The sequence below is a fragment of the Lucilia sericata genome, unplaced genomic scaffold, assembly GCF_015586225.1.
Source record: "Lucilia sericata isolate MDLA Ls3-8-SP2 unplaced genomic scaffold, ASM1558622v1 Contig000032F_arrow, whole genome shotgun sequence".
Lineage (NCBI taxonomy): Eukaryota > Metazoa > Arthropoda > Insecta > Diptera > Calliphoridae > Lucilia > Lucilia sericata.
In genome coordinates, this window is record NW_023994070.1 from 439,486 (window position 1) to 455,568 (window position 16,083).

At 29.6% G+C, this 16,083-nt stretch overlaps 1 protein-coding gene across 1 annotated transcript; it reads right to left on the reverse strand.

Moving 5' to 3' along the window:
• Nucleotides 1–270: 270 nt before the first annotated feature.
• LOC119611985 (probable small nuclear ribonucleoprotein Sm D1) lies at nucleotides 271–15,827 on the reverse strand. Its single transcript, XM_037967694.1, has 2 exons — nucleotides 15,692–15,827; nucleotides 271–726 (listed from the first exon to the last, which is right to left on the reverse strand). Exons 1-2 carry the CDS (start codon nucleotides 15,703–15,705, stop codon nucleotides 366–368), a joined length of 375 nt encoding a protein of 124 aa, XP_037823622.1. The 5' UTR covers nucleotides 15,706–15,827; the 3' UTR covers nucleotides 271–365.
• Between the last annotated feature and the right edge of the window lie 256 nt (nucleotides 15,828–16,083).

Sequence of the window (16,083 nt, forward strand, 5' to 3'; positions counted from 1 at the left end):
AAAAGAGCTATACTATTTCATGCATGGATTCTTATCCTCTAGAGCTTTAATAATAATTCTTTCTTTATTATATGTTAATTACTACTACTTTGAAACAGATATATACTTTATAGGGTGTATATACTTTATAGGGTCGGAAAATTATATTTTGGAAATTACAAACGGAATAACAAATTTATATATACCCTTCTCACGAAGGTTAAGGGTATAAAAATTAATTTAGTTAAATTCCTATTAAAAGTTTTAAATTGATCCTAAACAAAAACAAAAGACAAGAAAAATAATTTATTTAATAGTACCGTTTTTATATTGTAAACATATTAAATAAAAATATTCCCGAATAATATAGAAAAAGAGAAGTAAAATTAACGCCTGTTTGTAGCTCTACCTCTTCCTCTACCTCGAGTCCCTCCTCTTCCACGAGATCCTCTACCTCGACCTCTATTGCCAGCACGATTATTTTCTTTTTTCTTTGATTTGGATTTTGGAGTATCATCAATAAGTAGTGTTTCAAGAGGAAGGCTATCAGGCAAAATAAAATATCTTATATTATTTCCTCTTATGCTTAGAGTTTCAAGTTGAACAGGATCTCTATTTTTTATTGTCATTTTCACGGATTTTAAATGGGTATTCATAGCAACATCAACTCCAGTAATTGTACCGTGAACTTGAGTGCCATTCTTTAATTCTATGGTGACCGTCTCATGGCTTAATTTCATTAGAAATCTGAAAAAGAAACCGTTAATATATAAATTAGTATGTTATGTCATGGTTTTTCGTTTCTTTTCAATTAACATTTGTGACAAACCATAAAACTGAAAACTGTAGTGCAAGTCGTTGATGTTTTTCATTCAAAATTTCGACAGTCAATATAAAATACATAGTCATTTTCGACATTAGTAATACCAAATTAACAATACGACGACGCATCTCGTAATAAGATCGAATGAATATGAATATATAGGCGAACAGTGGTATAGAAATAAAAAGAGTGAACTAAAAGGAAGTGTTGTCGAGTTTACACCAGGACCGTAGTCAGGTGTCCGCAAAGTAAGACACCTGGGGTATGTTAAATTATTGGTAGTACATATTTAGGAGTGTGTAATGGATGATTGGAACCAATTTTTTAATTAATGGATACTAGTACAAATATTATTAATTTCGCATTTTAAGATATAAATTTTAGGAAATGGTCATTAAATATCGAATATGTACGCTATGCTATGTTAAAAACGGCAATGTTCCGCAATGGATTGCAATTATTGTAAAGAAATAATTAATTTAAAAGTTAAAATATCGTCTTCCAATGCATCATAATGAACAAACGAGGGATATTATTGAATACCCGACCCAAAACTTCGGGGGTTTAAATAGTCAGATGTTCTTAAATAGGAAAAAATGCTCCTATATTGAAATTATCTGTATACTTACTTTTGTGACGTAAATTTTGCACCTATATAACTACACCTTAAATGAGAACTCAAATAACAAAAATAACCCGGAAAAAAGTAGTGAATAATAATTATCATAATTGTTTTTAATAAATAAATGTGTTACTTTTTTGGTTTTTGAAAAAATAATATCCTTTTTTAAATAAAACCAATTGTCAGTATTTCTGTATACTTATTATTAAGATTAACTGTACGTTGGAAAGAGTAGCTCTTTGATTTTGGCTATCACATTTTGCCCCTTTTTTGTTATCAGTCAACATTTGAGTATTTGGACGGGAACTCTTCAGTTTTTGAATAAACACTCATGTCAAAAAAAATTAATTGTATACCATTTGTTGAGCTCCTACAAGATTCCCAAGATTTTATATAAAAATAAAACAGAGAATATTCAATTTTATTAGAGAAGATCTCTTTTTATTTCAACCAAAAAATTACCTCGTAGAAGTAGATGGTTTTTATAAGTAATATGCACGTAGTGCTTGTGTCGTAGACAAATCAAAAGTGATTTATAATGTCAAACAAAATAAGCATAAATTTAGTGGCAAACAATATATAAGCACTCGTTAGAATCTTCCAACAAAGTTGCAATAAAGAGGGGCTTTATAAGATTCTAACGTTGTTATAAAAAGTATTACAAAACAAGTTAGAGTGCTATATTCGGCTGAGCCGAATCTTAAATACCCTCCACCAGCTACTTTTATATTAATACTTTTCTAATTGATCAAATATTTGTAGAAATAAGTTTTCTCATGTCTTAAATAAAAAAATCTCAAGATTTAAACAACTTAAATCTATTACAATTCCAAGATTTATTGAATATTACAAACGCCATTTTCTTTTATATTTTTATAGGGCTTAGCAATATTTAGTAATTTGCAGTATGCATGTGTGTGAAAGATTTAAGGATTTTCAAAATACATATGTATATATAATTTTGTTCTACACAAAATGATAATGCAACTAGTTAAATACGGTTAAAGCGCTTTTAGGTGCAGGACCTAGTATGGGAGATATGACCAAATTTAGACCGATCGTAAAAAATTCTTTAAGCAAAATTTCTGTACATAAAAGCAATATTTCTGTCAAATTTTGTATCTATATCGTAATTTAGTAATAAGTAATGTGTGTTTAAATGATTTTCTGAAGGGAACCTTGTATGGGACCGACCGCACCCATGTTATGAACCGATAGTGAAAAAATCTTGAAATAGAATTTTTGTATACAGAACTAATATTTGAGCCAAATTTTTATCAATAGCTTTATTTGGTAATGAGTAATGTGCGTTTAAGAGATTTTCGTAAAAAGACCTTGTATGGGAGCTATGATAATAATCTATATCATTATTTGGTAATGAATATTGTGCATTTAAGTGATTTTCGGGTGGGGACCTTGTATGGGAGCTATACCAGTTATGGACCGATCGGAATTTCTCAGTAATATTTTTGTGCATATAAGCAATACTTGTACTAAATTTTATATGGATATTTTAAATTTGTAATGAGTTATGTGCGTTTAAGTGATTTTCGGGAGGGGACCTTGTATGGGAGCTATGACCAATTATGGACCGATCGGAAAAAACTTCCACAGTAATATTTCTGTGCATATGAGTAATACTTGTACCAAATTTGATATGCATATCTTAATTTAGTAATGAGTTATGCGCGTTTAAGTGATTTTCGGGAGGGGACCTTGTATGGGAGCTATAACTAATTATGGACCGATCGGAAAAAACTTTCATAGTAATATTTCTATCAGAGATGGGGGTAGTGCACTAATTTTTAACTATCACTAATAATTAGTGGTAGTTCAAAATTATTCACTACTTTTATTTAAGTTTAGTGATGAATTGAAAAATATAAGACTCACTCAACAATAGTGATAGTGATATTTAAAATTTTTAACTGAAAATATTTTAAAAATAGTTAAAATATTTGTTTTTACAGCCTAGTGAAATATTTTTTTCTACACTAAATTATTAGTTCAAAAAATATTCCTGCACTATTTTTTTTTTCAAAGGAGAAATGTTTCACTAAATTGAAAGTTCAAGTTAATAGACCAGTCTAGAAATGGTCCAAGTCATGAATTCATTCAAGTCAATGACTAAAACTTTAATTATTTACAAAGTTTCCAAGCTATTGCTTAATAAAAACATCCAGTAACCACATCATTTTGGCAACTGGCAACGCAGCTGAAGTGGCAATCGAGATACATAATCGACATATTAATTTATTTCTCCGAGGAGAGTCCACCATTCCGTTAAAAGAAAATAATCGTTCTACTGGAACAGTTTTGGAATTCAGGTGTTTCATTTCTTTTTAAAGCATAAAATGTATTTGGAGTAACTGCTTATGTAGGGTCCATTATAGTGTCATCACTATCAAAATCTGTATTTTCCATTTTAATAGATGTATCTTTTAAAAAAAAAATAATCATTTATTGTCTTAAAAATTTTTTAATTTTCATTTAAAAAAATTAGTGCAAAGAAAATTATTGCAGCCTTTTGTTAGTGACTGTTCAAATTTTTAACTTCTTGAGTGTAGTGCTTTTTTCTACACTATCACTCAATTGAGTTATAGTTAAAAAAATAAAATTATCACTAAAAAATATTAGTGCTAAAAATATAAGCTTCACTACCACTAAGCTGATGAAAATTAGTGAAAAATATATTTTTTGAAATAATATTTAGTGCTAGTGAATTATTGATTTAACTAAATATTTAGTGCACTACCCCTATCTCTGATTTCTATGCATATGGGCAAAACTTGTACCAAATTTTATATGGATATCTTAATTTAGCAATGAGTTATGTGCGTTTAAGTGATTTTCGGGAGGGGACCTTGTATGGGAGCTATGACCAATTGTGGACCGCTCGGAAAAAAATTTCAAAGTAATATTTCTGTATATGTATATGAGTAATACTTGTACCAAATTTTATATGGATATCTTAATTTAGTAATGAGTTATGCGCGTTTAAGAGATTTTCGGGAGGGGACCTTGTATGGGAGCTATGATCAATTATGGACCGATCGGAAAAAAATTTCACAGTAATATTTCTTTGCATATAAATAATACTTGTACCAAATTTTATATGGATATCTTAATTTAGTAATGAGTTATGCGCGTTTAAGTGATTTTCGGGAGGGGACCTTGTATGAGAGCTATGTCCAATTATGGACTGATCCAGAAAATTTTTTCTCTGAATGAATTCTATTCACATAAGATTTTAATTTGGAAAATTTTGTGATGATATCGACATTGTGACGGAAGTTATTAACAAAAAACCCATTTTCCGGGAATATGTACTTTTGTATGGAGGGTATATGAAATTGTCAACCGATTCTGGCAATTTTCAGCAGGGATCAAGCTCTTGTAGAAACGAATGCATGGTGATTTTCATGGAATTATCTTGCATAGTTTTCGAGAAAATTACATCAAAATGTTTAAAAAATGCTTATTTTTTTGATTCATAACTTTTCCCGGTGTGAACCGATTTTGTCCATTTTCAATACCAAACAACCTAGGAAAATAAAGAACATTTTGGTTGATTTTGCTTCGTTTTATCGTGAGCGTGTTTTACACAGACAGACGGACACATCTAAATTAACTCAGAATTTTATAAGGACCCAGAATATATATACTTTGTTGGGTCTCAGATGAATATTTCTTGGTGTTACACACGGAATGACAAAGTTATATATACCCTCAATCACCACTGATGGTGGTGGAGGGTATAACAAGTAAGAAAGTATAGTCGGGCGTGACCGACCATATGATACCCTACACCAGTTATGAATATTAAATGTGATTTATTTTTCATAATAAAGCATTTATCTTCTATTACCTTGTTCCGATACATTTAAGCAATTTATGGATGAAAAACTAATTTTCAGAACGAGGCTTTATAGGGGAGCTAGGGGCAAATATGGACCAAGCCCGATAAAATTTTGTAAATATATTTATATTTACATAATTTTTCATTGTACTGAATTTCATCCCGATATTTGTGTTTATAAGTTAATTTTGGACATTCAAGTAATTTTCTGAAGGGGACTTTGTATGGGAGCTAGGGTCAAATGAGCCCCGATCTCTATAAAATTTGGCAACGTCATCAAGGCTTGTATAAAACTTAGTTGTGCTGTTTTTGATACAGGTATATTTAACATAATTATGAGCTCAGAAGCCCTTTTCGGGGCGTTCTGTTGTATGGGGGCTAGGTGAAATAATGGACCGATTTTAACCATTTTCAATAGGCTTCGTCCTTAGTCCGAAAAAAGAGTGTGTGCCAAATTTCATCCAATTATCTTAACAATTGCGACCTTTACCTTGCGCACAAAGATTACATGGACAGCCAGCCAGACGGACGGACATAGCTTAATCGACTCAGAAAACGATTCTAAGCCGATTGGTATACATTAAGGTGGGTATAGGACGAATATTTTTGTATATTACAAACATCAGCACAAACCCAATATACCCTCCCCACTAAAGTGGTGTAGGGTATAAAAAGTATTTACATCAATTCTAACTTAAACACCATTATTAAATATGTAATGGCTAAAATTGGATCATGTATGAACACATAGTGATAATTACAATAAATTGAAGCAAATTGTCCAAAAATTTCTTCATGATCTTTGCTAGAATTGCAAGTGTGAAAAAGCCGCGGCAAAAATTCTAAGCCAATTATGAAAAGTTGCTAAATGAAAAAATGCAGATTGTAAGTGTTATTTCCCAAATATATGAATTTGAGTATTGATTTCATTTGGGTGATGCTCACAACTGGTAGTTCGCCAATATTTTTTTTAAGGAATAGTACTTTTGGTACCGTTTCTCATGTTAAGTTTAAACATTAGCTGTTATAGTGTCCATGTTTAAGTTAAAATTGATTTAACTACCTTTTTGAAATACTATTTATAACAACGTTAGAATCCTATAAAGCTTCCCTTTTTTGCAACTTTGTTGGAAGATTCTAACGAGTAACCGCTAACGGTGCTTAAATATTGTTTGCCACCAAATTTATGCTTGTTTCGTTTGACATTATAAATCACTTTTGATTTGTCTACGACACAAGCACTACGTGCAATTACATTTACAAAACCATCTACTTCTACGAGGTAATATTTTGGTTTAAATAAAAAGAGATCTTCATCTCTAATAAATTTGAAATATACATTTGTTTTATTTTTATATAAAATCTTGGGAATCTTGTTGGAGCTGAACAGTCCATGATATACGAATTTTAGTATTTAATGCATTTTGGAAGTGCCACTCCCACTATTGGCGTCCGCCTAAATTTGTTTTGCAGATTTATACTTATTGTATATAGTTAGTACTGATAGAATGCAGTGCAATACTTCAGAACTCTAATTGTTCAGAACAAAAAGTGTCCGACGGTAAATACATACTTCAACAACGTCCGAATATTTCAAGAAAATCGGATACTTCAAACAAATTTTATATACAGAAAATGTGTAATAAAAACTTAACAGCTTGTAATATGTGTAACGACTTTTAAATATTATTCCCATTCCATCGATATTCTAGCTCATTTAATTTTATTTAAGTGCTGCCTAAGTCGTGTTAAACACAATTGCTCGCTAGATTATGCATTTAGTCCACTGTGCACTCTTGTTTAAATTTTTGTATGTATTTAATTAAGGGGCGTCAGCGCCCAGTCAGAAAAACTGGAAAAATTTTAAAATTGAAAAAAATCTGGTGACAAATTTCAACAATTAAGTTCTAATGCGTAAAGCGATGTCACACGGATAAGCTTTTAAAGACTTTATCTTTTTATGTCAAAAACGAATATTGTCCAAAAGTTTGAAGCTATAGATAAATAAATAAAAAAGAAGGTAAAAAAGTTTGTTAGTGACACTATTTTTTTTTTTTTTTGTAAACATCCAAAACCGATTACGTTTAGAAATGAATGGCAGTGGGTAAAATCCATTCATTTTCTATTGTCTGTGAATATAAACCAAAGCTCTAAAAAAATTCATTCTCTATTTTTTTTTTTTTTTTTTTTTTGAGTTATATCTTAAAGAATTAACCATACTACAAATTCATACCCTATAATTTAATTCCTAGAATTAATTCTTAAAACTATCAATGTAGTTGAATTAATTCTCTAATGAATTAATTCCTATAGAATGTTAAATTCCTAAATTCAATTTGTAATAGAAGGAATTAAAGAAATGAGAATGTTCATTCAATTGAATTCATTCCTATAAAGAATGAATTCTCTTAGGAAATGGAATATAAAGCTAAGGAATTCAGCTTTAGAATTTAAATTCAAAGAATTAATTTAAAGAATGGAACATTCTAAAATATAAAGCCGAATTAAAAATATAAGGGAACTAATCCAAATAGAATTCTTTCTTTGCAAGCTTTGATATAGATAATATATTTATTACATTAACTAAAGAATAAAATGGCAAAATTTAAGCGGTTTTGGAAACTGCCCAAAGTCACAGGAATTTGGAAAAATCACAGGAATACGGAAAATCTTTCCCGTAAAGTTGTATAAGTTGGGCAGACAGTATGACACATAAGAAGACTAAATTGAGGGAATTAAAAAGGCTTGGCCCGAAATTTCCTTGCCATTAATTAAGAATCTTTATACGTAACTCTTTATTGCTTCTAATTTTCGAAGTTATATCGAATAACGGTGGATATGCTCATTACTTAATAATTTAAAAATCTTAATAAAAATAAAAAAGTTTCATGAAAAATGCATTTTGTTGTTGTTTTTGCCAACTAATGGTGATGAACCTATTCAAATGGCCTAAAAAAATTCTAAAAAACGTAGTGTTTTAGAAAAAACATATTAAAAATCGATTATTGCACTAATTTTTATATCTATAGTGAATTTAAATATAACTAATTAGAACATAATTTTTTGCAAAAAGTTAATTTGAAAGTAAGCTAAGCAGTAAACAGTAAACATATATAAGTGAGCGGGAGTGTATCTTAGTAAATGCGGATGATATTAGTTAACTGTTGTTTTTTTGAGAGGAACAGAGGTTAGTTATTCTAGACTATATAAAAATATCATCCCAATTTATTTAGACATTAGTATATAACCATACATCAAATGAAAGCTTGAAATCTTTTCTACAATTTTTTAATGTTTATCGGTACCAGTTATATCATTATATCGATGGATTTGTGAAATAATGGCACTTTTATTATAAAAAAAACTATATAAACAAGTAAGAGTTCTATATTCGGCCGTGTCGAATCTTATATACCCTTCAAAAACAGTCTGTACGAATTTTATTACAAAAAATAAAAAAAATGCCAATTGCAAAACGGTAAGGTTACAAAAAAGTCCCCTTTTATGGGTTCTCACTTAATCCGTAGAGTCTGGATTCTTAATTTGGTCTCTAGGTTCAATATTATAGAAATTTCAAGAAGTACCTTTTGAATAACGAAAAAGTACCAAAAAGTCCTCTTTTATGGGTTCTCACTTAATTTCATGTTTCTAGGTCCAATATTATAAAAATTTCAAAAAGTACCTTTTGAAGAACGAAAAAGTAGCAAAAAGTCCCCTTTAATGTGTTCTCGCCTAATCCAGGCTCTACATACTTAATTTCATGTTTCTAGCCAATAACACCGTAACGTTTGTAATCTTTGTGTTTATAAACAAGAAATCACAATAACAAAAAAATTTACCGTTTGATACTGTGTTTTGTTTTTGTTTGTTTATTGTTTTGTATAAGCACGCACGAAAAATTTAAATTTTTCATGAAATTTTCAGAGGTGGTCTCGGATTTTTACTCATATCTTCGTTATTTATGGACCGATTGGGCTGATTTTAAATAGCGTTCTATTCGATCGTTTTTCCGATAGAATTATTGAAAATTCGGATCTCGCGAATATCTGGGGTCTTCTGAAAACTGATTTCAACATACACATATATATACTTTATAGGGTCGGAATATTATATTATAGAAATTACAAACGGAATGACGAACTTATATTTGAAAAAAATCGCGCGATTTTTTTCAAATAATTCCAATTTTCGAATGTTTACCCACAAAAATTTGTATTTTTTTTGGGGGGGTTTACAAATACAACATTTCATTACCCAAAAAAATTGTTCAGGTCCGGCGCTACATACCCATTTCCGAGTATTTACCCAGAAAAATAGCAATTTACTAAATACACATAAATCGGTACCTTCTTATGAATGAATTTTTGATATAACAGAACTTTTATTAACAAAGGTTAATATAAAAAGCACAGTTTGTATTAATCCTTCTCAATAGGCTAATAAATTAGCTTCTATTATATATCGTTGGAAAGGTATTTTGATGTAATTTTCAATACTTTACGTATATTTAGTTTAGTACTTTATATAGTTATAATACTTTATTCCTGCCAAAACAACAACAATTAACTAATATCAGATAAAAAACATTAATTTTAGGTACTTTACCTTATTCCAACTACAATATCGTCTATATTTATTAAGATATTAGTATATATCCATACATCAAATGAAAGCTTGAAATCTCTTCTGCGATTTTTCCAATATATATCAGTAACGTTATATCGATGGATTTACGAAATAACGGCATTTTTGTCAAAAAACTCTATATAAAAAATACTTTTTGTGGAATTGGTCCTCAAAGGGTTAATAAAAAGGATCATATTATATATCGTTGAAAAGGTATTTCAGAGCTCTTTCTAATGATATATATATTGTCCGGATGGGTTCTTAAATAGAGAAGATATTGATAATATATATATTTAACTTCGAAGGTCTATAACTCCATAACTATACATTTGTTGACCAAAAGACATATATCATAAATCATAGAATTAAAAGGCCTATAAGTGGTAAAATTTTTGTCAAAATTGGAGAGTTATACCCAATGTATATTAGTTCCAATACTTTTTGTGGGAATGGTTCTCAATTGAGGTCAGAAGTACATTTGTTCAATTCACAATCAAGTTATATATTGTACCTTCTAAAGTGTAGTAACAGTGATTGTGAACAGATCTTTTTGCAGCAAGTCATAAGTTTATGTTTTCAATGGAAAAAAATCAAAGCAAACAAACATACATAACATAACAAATATACATATAATATTAAATTAATTAAACAAGCAAAAAAAAAAACAAATTAATTTCTTTGAATTTTAAATTCTTTTATTTTCGTTATACCACATAAACTGTTTTTAATAAAATTTTATTTTTGTATGTGATTTCAGTGTTACCACTTTATAGTTTTTTATGCCAAAATCGATTGCATTTTTTTGTTTATATGCTGAAATAAACAATTGACAACACTAAACTTTCTTACAACATTCGAAAAACATATGAAAAACTTTCGTAAGAGTTGTATAGAGCTTTTGCATAAAAATACGAACAACATTGTTATGACTATTGTAGCAGCTGCTGACATACTGCTCATACAATGCTACAACATCGATTGTGAATTGAACAATTATTTAAAAGTGGTATTTGTACAGTGAATCAACTAAGTTTTTTGCCTACCTATTTGTTTTTTGTTCATAAATAAAATTCAAAAAAAAAAAAAACAGGTAAAAAGTAAATTTATGTTTTCCAATTGAAAATAGAGATTGTGTAGAATGGGAAAACCAAGAAAAAAATATTAAAATAAAAATTTTGGTGCATTTGTTGTTGCATTTTATTATTTTTCATCAGAATTTGCACGTCAATAAAGTAATTTGCATATTGAAATTTCCAGTTAATTTCGTTGGGTTTTTCAAATTATTTTTTAATTGCTTTTTGGAATTTATTGTTTTATTGTTAAAAGGACACGTGTTAAGTATTTTTTAATTGTAATTTTCAAAAATCATATCCTTATTGTGTGAAACTGTGTAGTTATTTGCGTTAAAAATGTTTAAAGGGAAATAATGAGTCAATTCCAATATAAAAAATTAGTTTAGATTTTTAGAACAAGTATAAATAAATGAAATTCAATTATGAAATGTTTAATCAATCATTAAAAAATATTAAATATAGAAATTGATGAAATAACACAAAGAATTATTAAAAAAAAACGCACTGAGTTGTCTTTCAAAATCTTTAACTGCCAAAGGAGAGCGACTTGTATCCAAGCAAAAACTATTGAAGCCTCATTTATCTTCTCCAAAGTCCATATACGAACTTAAAAGAACACTATGTTTAAATTTAGACCTCTAAACAGACCTTAGGTTGCTTGGAAACAATATAAAGTGAACTATCGTGTGGTACGGGAAAAATACTTAATTTACAAATAGAGGCGGTTCTCATCACCTAAGATCCACAAAAGCAATATTTTTCAGTTAATACATACACTTATATATAGTTAGAACCCAAATCAAGAATAACTATCCAAATCCAACTACGCCTACTGTACTTTATTCATAAAATAATGCATTCAAAATATGAGGTAGAATATCAAGATTCTAGCATGTAATAGTTCTATAGTGGTATACGGTGATGTTCCCATACTTAGAGTAGCTAGGATGGTACTTAGTATTAGCTTTATTGAATAAGAATCAATATTATACAATTCTAAATGAAATTCACACAGTACTCCCCAAATAGATGGGGTTTCCGTAATGTAGTTTTTGTTTATCAATACAAAATGACTAAAAACCCAGATTATTTTTGTTATAATCTATAGATTTATACCCCACTAAAATTTTTTTCTAGGTCCAAATCCATTGATTTCCTAATATATCATGTATCCAATTCAAAATTACTTATTATTTTCGAAATTAAATCAAAGAAACGATAGATTTCATGTTAAGTCAAATATTGAAAAATTCTTATAGGTATATAGGATAATAAATCGGTTAAGAAATGTCGTTAGTCGTTCCACTACTAAAATATCTAAAAAATGTTATTCTAATACATAGGAGTAATAAAAATATTAAATTTTATAAAATAATGCAGCAATATTAAAAAATGAACAAAAAACCTAAAAAAGCAAAATACTTTATTGACCTTAAAAATTAACAATACGTTCACAAAAATCTCGTTAATTAATATCACGATTTTACTTTTTATGGTAGAAAATTAAAATATAAGATATTCTTTAAAAAATACAACAAACAAATTGCTTTATTTTGCTAAAAATAATTGTTCAGATAAAGTTTTTTCTTAAAATTTATAAAATTTTACATAGGCAAATTACTTAATTGATTCGCTGTATATTGGTTTAAAATATTTAGAAATGTGTTAAGAATATATGGAAGAAAACACGGAATCATAAATTCTTATTTATTGAAAATAATTAGGTTTTTTAAAAAAGATAATGAAATTGCATTCAAAATAATAGCCCCAATTATGTTTAGATGTTAAATTACACATACAAATTCTCGATTGGCACTTGTCCAAAATTCAGTTTTTGACTATTCTTCGGATGTTATGTGGGCCTTTGTATTATTACATGACCAAAATCTGTAAATGTTATCAGATACATTTGACAGTGTAATTTGCATAAGGACTTTAATGTATTCCGATGTTTCCATGTTAGTTAGTCCTGTCTGCTCTGTAAACCGAATCCGAGTAAATTTCTCGTTTAAAAACGAGTTCTCATAATTTTTCTGGTTTTAAAACCGAGTACGGAAATCAAGTCGAAAGTAAATCGAATTTAATTTTATTCTAATAAATTAAATAATTATTTTTTGCGTTTTTTAATACAATTGTAACTTAATATAAATTCTATGGACATTTTAAACTCTTTCATTTAAATATGTTTATTTTTCTGAATTTTGCGTTCAATTAAAAATTCGATTTGCAGAACACCAAATTCGGTTTTAAAAGCTTCTCGGTTTTGAAAACGAATCGATTTACAGAACAGACATTTTATATGGTAATGGTTGCGAGCTCACTCGGAGGACTTGTGGCCCATTGTGATACCCTTAAAATTACCATTCCCTAATATTGAGAGAATGGGGTCCCTCCCTAATTTCGTCTCCGTGAAAACGAGCCGGTACTTCTAATAAAACCGATCATGCATCTCTGAGACAGTCTAGATCATGGAAAAGAGCTCTACCAAGATAGAGAAGATTGTGCTCTTGTAATCTGAGCAGTCACATAGGTGTTGTACCAATTCCACTTCTTCGCCCAAGCAGCTTCTACAGTAGCTTTAACTTGGGTAGCCCATACGTTCCGACATATGTCCAATCATACAGTGCTCAGTAATTATACCAGTTAGAAACCTAATCCAGTTCTTTCTAAGAGATTAAAGACTAAGAGACAAGAGAGCAGTCTCGATATTCTACAAGTAGATATTTGACCACCTGAGTTCCGTCTCACACAAAGGGTGTGTGAATATCCTTTTGCGCAATGTGTGAATATAATTAAGTCAAGGGACGACACTTTGGTTGCGCATTCATCAGATATTTCATTTCCCCGGATGCCATCATGTCCTGGAAATCATATCAACTTAACGTGACGTTGTGTCAGTTGTGCCAATGATTGAATACAGAATATATTTTGACTTAATAACATTGGAGTTAATCGAGAACCCTTTCTAAAAAATAAAATAATTTTGGACCTCTCTGATCAAATAGCATTGTCCCAGTTTTCAACTGGATAATCTAAATGAGGTATAACATACTCGAACATTGATATTTCATCCTTGTTTTCAAGAATATCCAGCAATCTTAACCACATCTAAAAATGCGATTACATACATGCGCATTTATAAACCAAATATTTCCTTACAAATGAAAAGTGAGAAAAGATATGTAGAGTACATTAAGTTTTGGTGAAAAAACAATGAAATTTACAAAAGCTGAAAGACTGGTTTAATTTTGGTATCCAAATATCGGATTTTTCTGCTTCTAAAAATAAGATTAGATGTAGTTCAAAGTTGTTAAAAATGAACAACATCCTCCCAATGACACCCTAATTTAAAATTCATAGGTTTTTCACCCGAATTTGAAGCACTTCGGGTTACTAGTTGTGACGAAAATATGACATCTTTTTATACCCTTGGGTTTGTGCTGATGTTTGTAACGCACAAAAATATTGGTCCGTCCGTCTGTCCGTCCATGTAGACCTTTTAATCAAACTACAGATTTTGAAGATAATTCAATGAAATTTGGTACATGATCTTCTATTGTCCCAGGGACGAAGCCTATTGAAAATGGTTAAGATCGGTCCATTATTTCACCTAGCCCCATACAACAGAACCCCTGAATAGGGCTTGTAAACGTTGTAATCAAACTACAGTTCGCAATTTTGATGATAATTCAATAAAATTTGGCACACGATCTTCTATAGTACCGGAGATAAAGCCTATTGAAAATGGTTAACATCGGTCCATTATTTCAACTAGCCCCCAACCCGACGAATAGGGCTTTTAAATTCATAATAATGTTTAATATACTCGTATCTCAACAAAAAGCTGCAAAACCAAGTGCTATACTAGCCTTTATGACTCTAAATGAATTTTATAATTATAGGCTCTCATTTGACCATAGCACCTATACAAAGCCCCCTTCAAAATTTGACTTAAATGTCCACAATTTTATTCAACAATAAATGCCTTAAGTATATCTGAGACAAGGTGCAATTCAACTTAAATACTTTATTATGAAAACAAAATCACATTTAATTTTTGTAAAAGGTGTAGGGTATTATATGGTTGGCCTCGCCCGACCATAATTTCTTACTTGTTCCACTTTTTTTGTTGGTTGGGTAGTACTTTTCTTGAGCTGTAAACATTTAAAATGTGTTCTCATAAATAGTCAAATATTTCAATATTTCTTCAACTTCCAACAAAATTTAACGAAAATTAGCGGTTTTAAGTCCAGCTATTTCGGCTTAAATTTTTAAGATACCCAGCAAAAAAAGTCTGGAAAAAGAAGTAGAGTATTTTCATCACAACTAGTAACCCGAAGCTGCCGCGTACATTGGCCCTGTTTAGTAACATTTCATAAGTGCACAAAGTACTAATATACACTCAGTTTTCCTCGTGTGTATGTATTATTGACAGCTTTTATATAAAAATAATTTTAACCGGCAGAATATCTACCGATAAAAAAATGTATCATATAATCCTTAAAACTAAATGGAAGCACACACAAAAGTTTACGCCTCTAGATTTACAATATAAGAGCCATCAATGCTCAAAAAATATTAAAATACGAGTGGTTTTGGGATACGTATGATTTTACATAAGCAGAATTGTACTAACTTATCACAAAAACAAAATTCTCATATTCTACCAAACAAATTATTTACTGATTAAAAAATGCGGTTAAAATTACCTTACAAGTTTCATATTGAACGCGTTGTTTAATGTAAATAGTTTATAAATAAATAAAAAGTGTTACCTACACCTTTTATACAGGTACTGAATACTCGATACTATTGCGTTCGGCGTTGCCACTACCAACATTTGTATCCACAAAATGCTTGAAGATGGATGTTACATGTGCTACAAAAATATATTTTATGGAAAACACTTCATATATAATAAATATAAATAATTTTTAAAGGTGTCTCGAACAAACGCAATATTTAGTTCATGCTCAGACTTGAACAAACCGTTCAAAAACAATTTAGGAAATGTTAGAGAAATATTTCAAGCTCTTATTCTATGTATGTACATTGTATATTTCCCAAAAAAGTTAGCCCTTGTCTATATTAGACAAATATT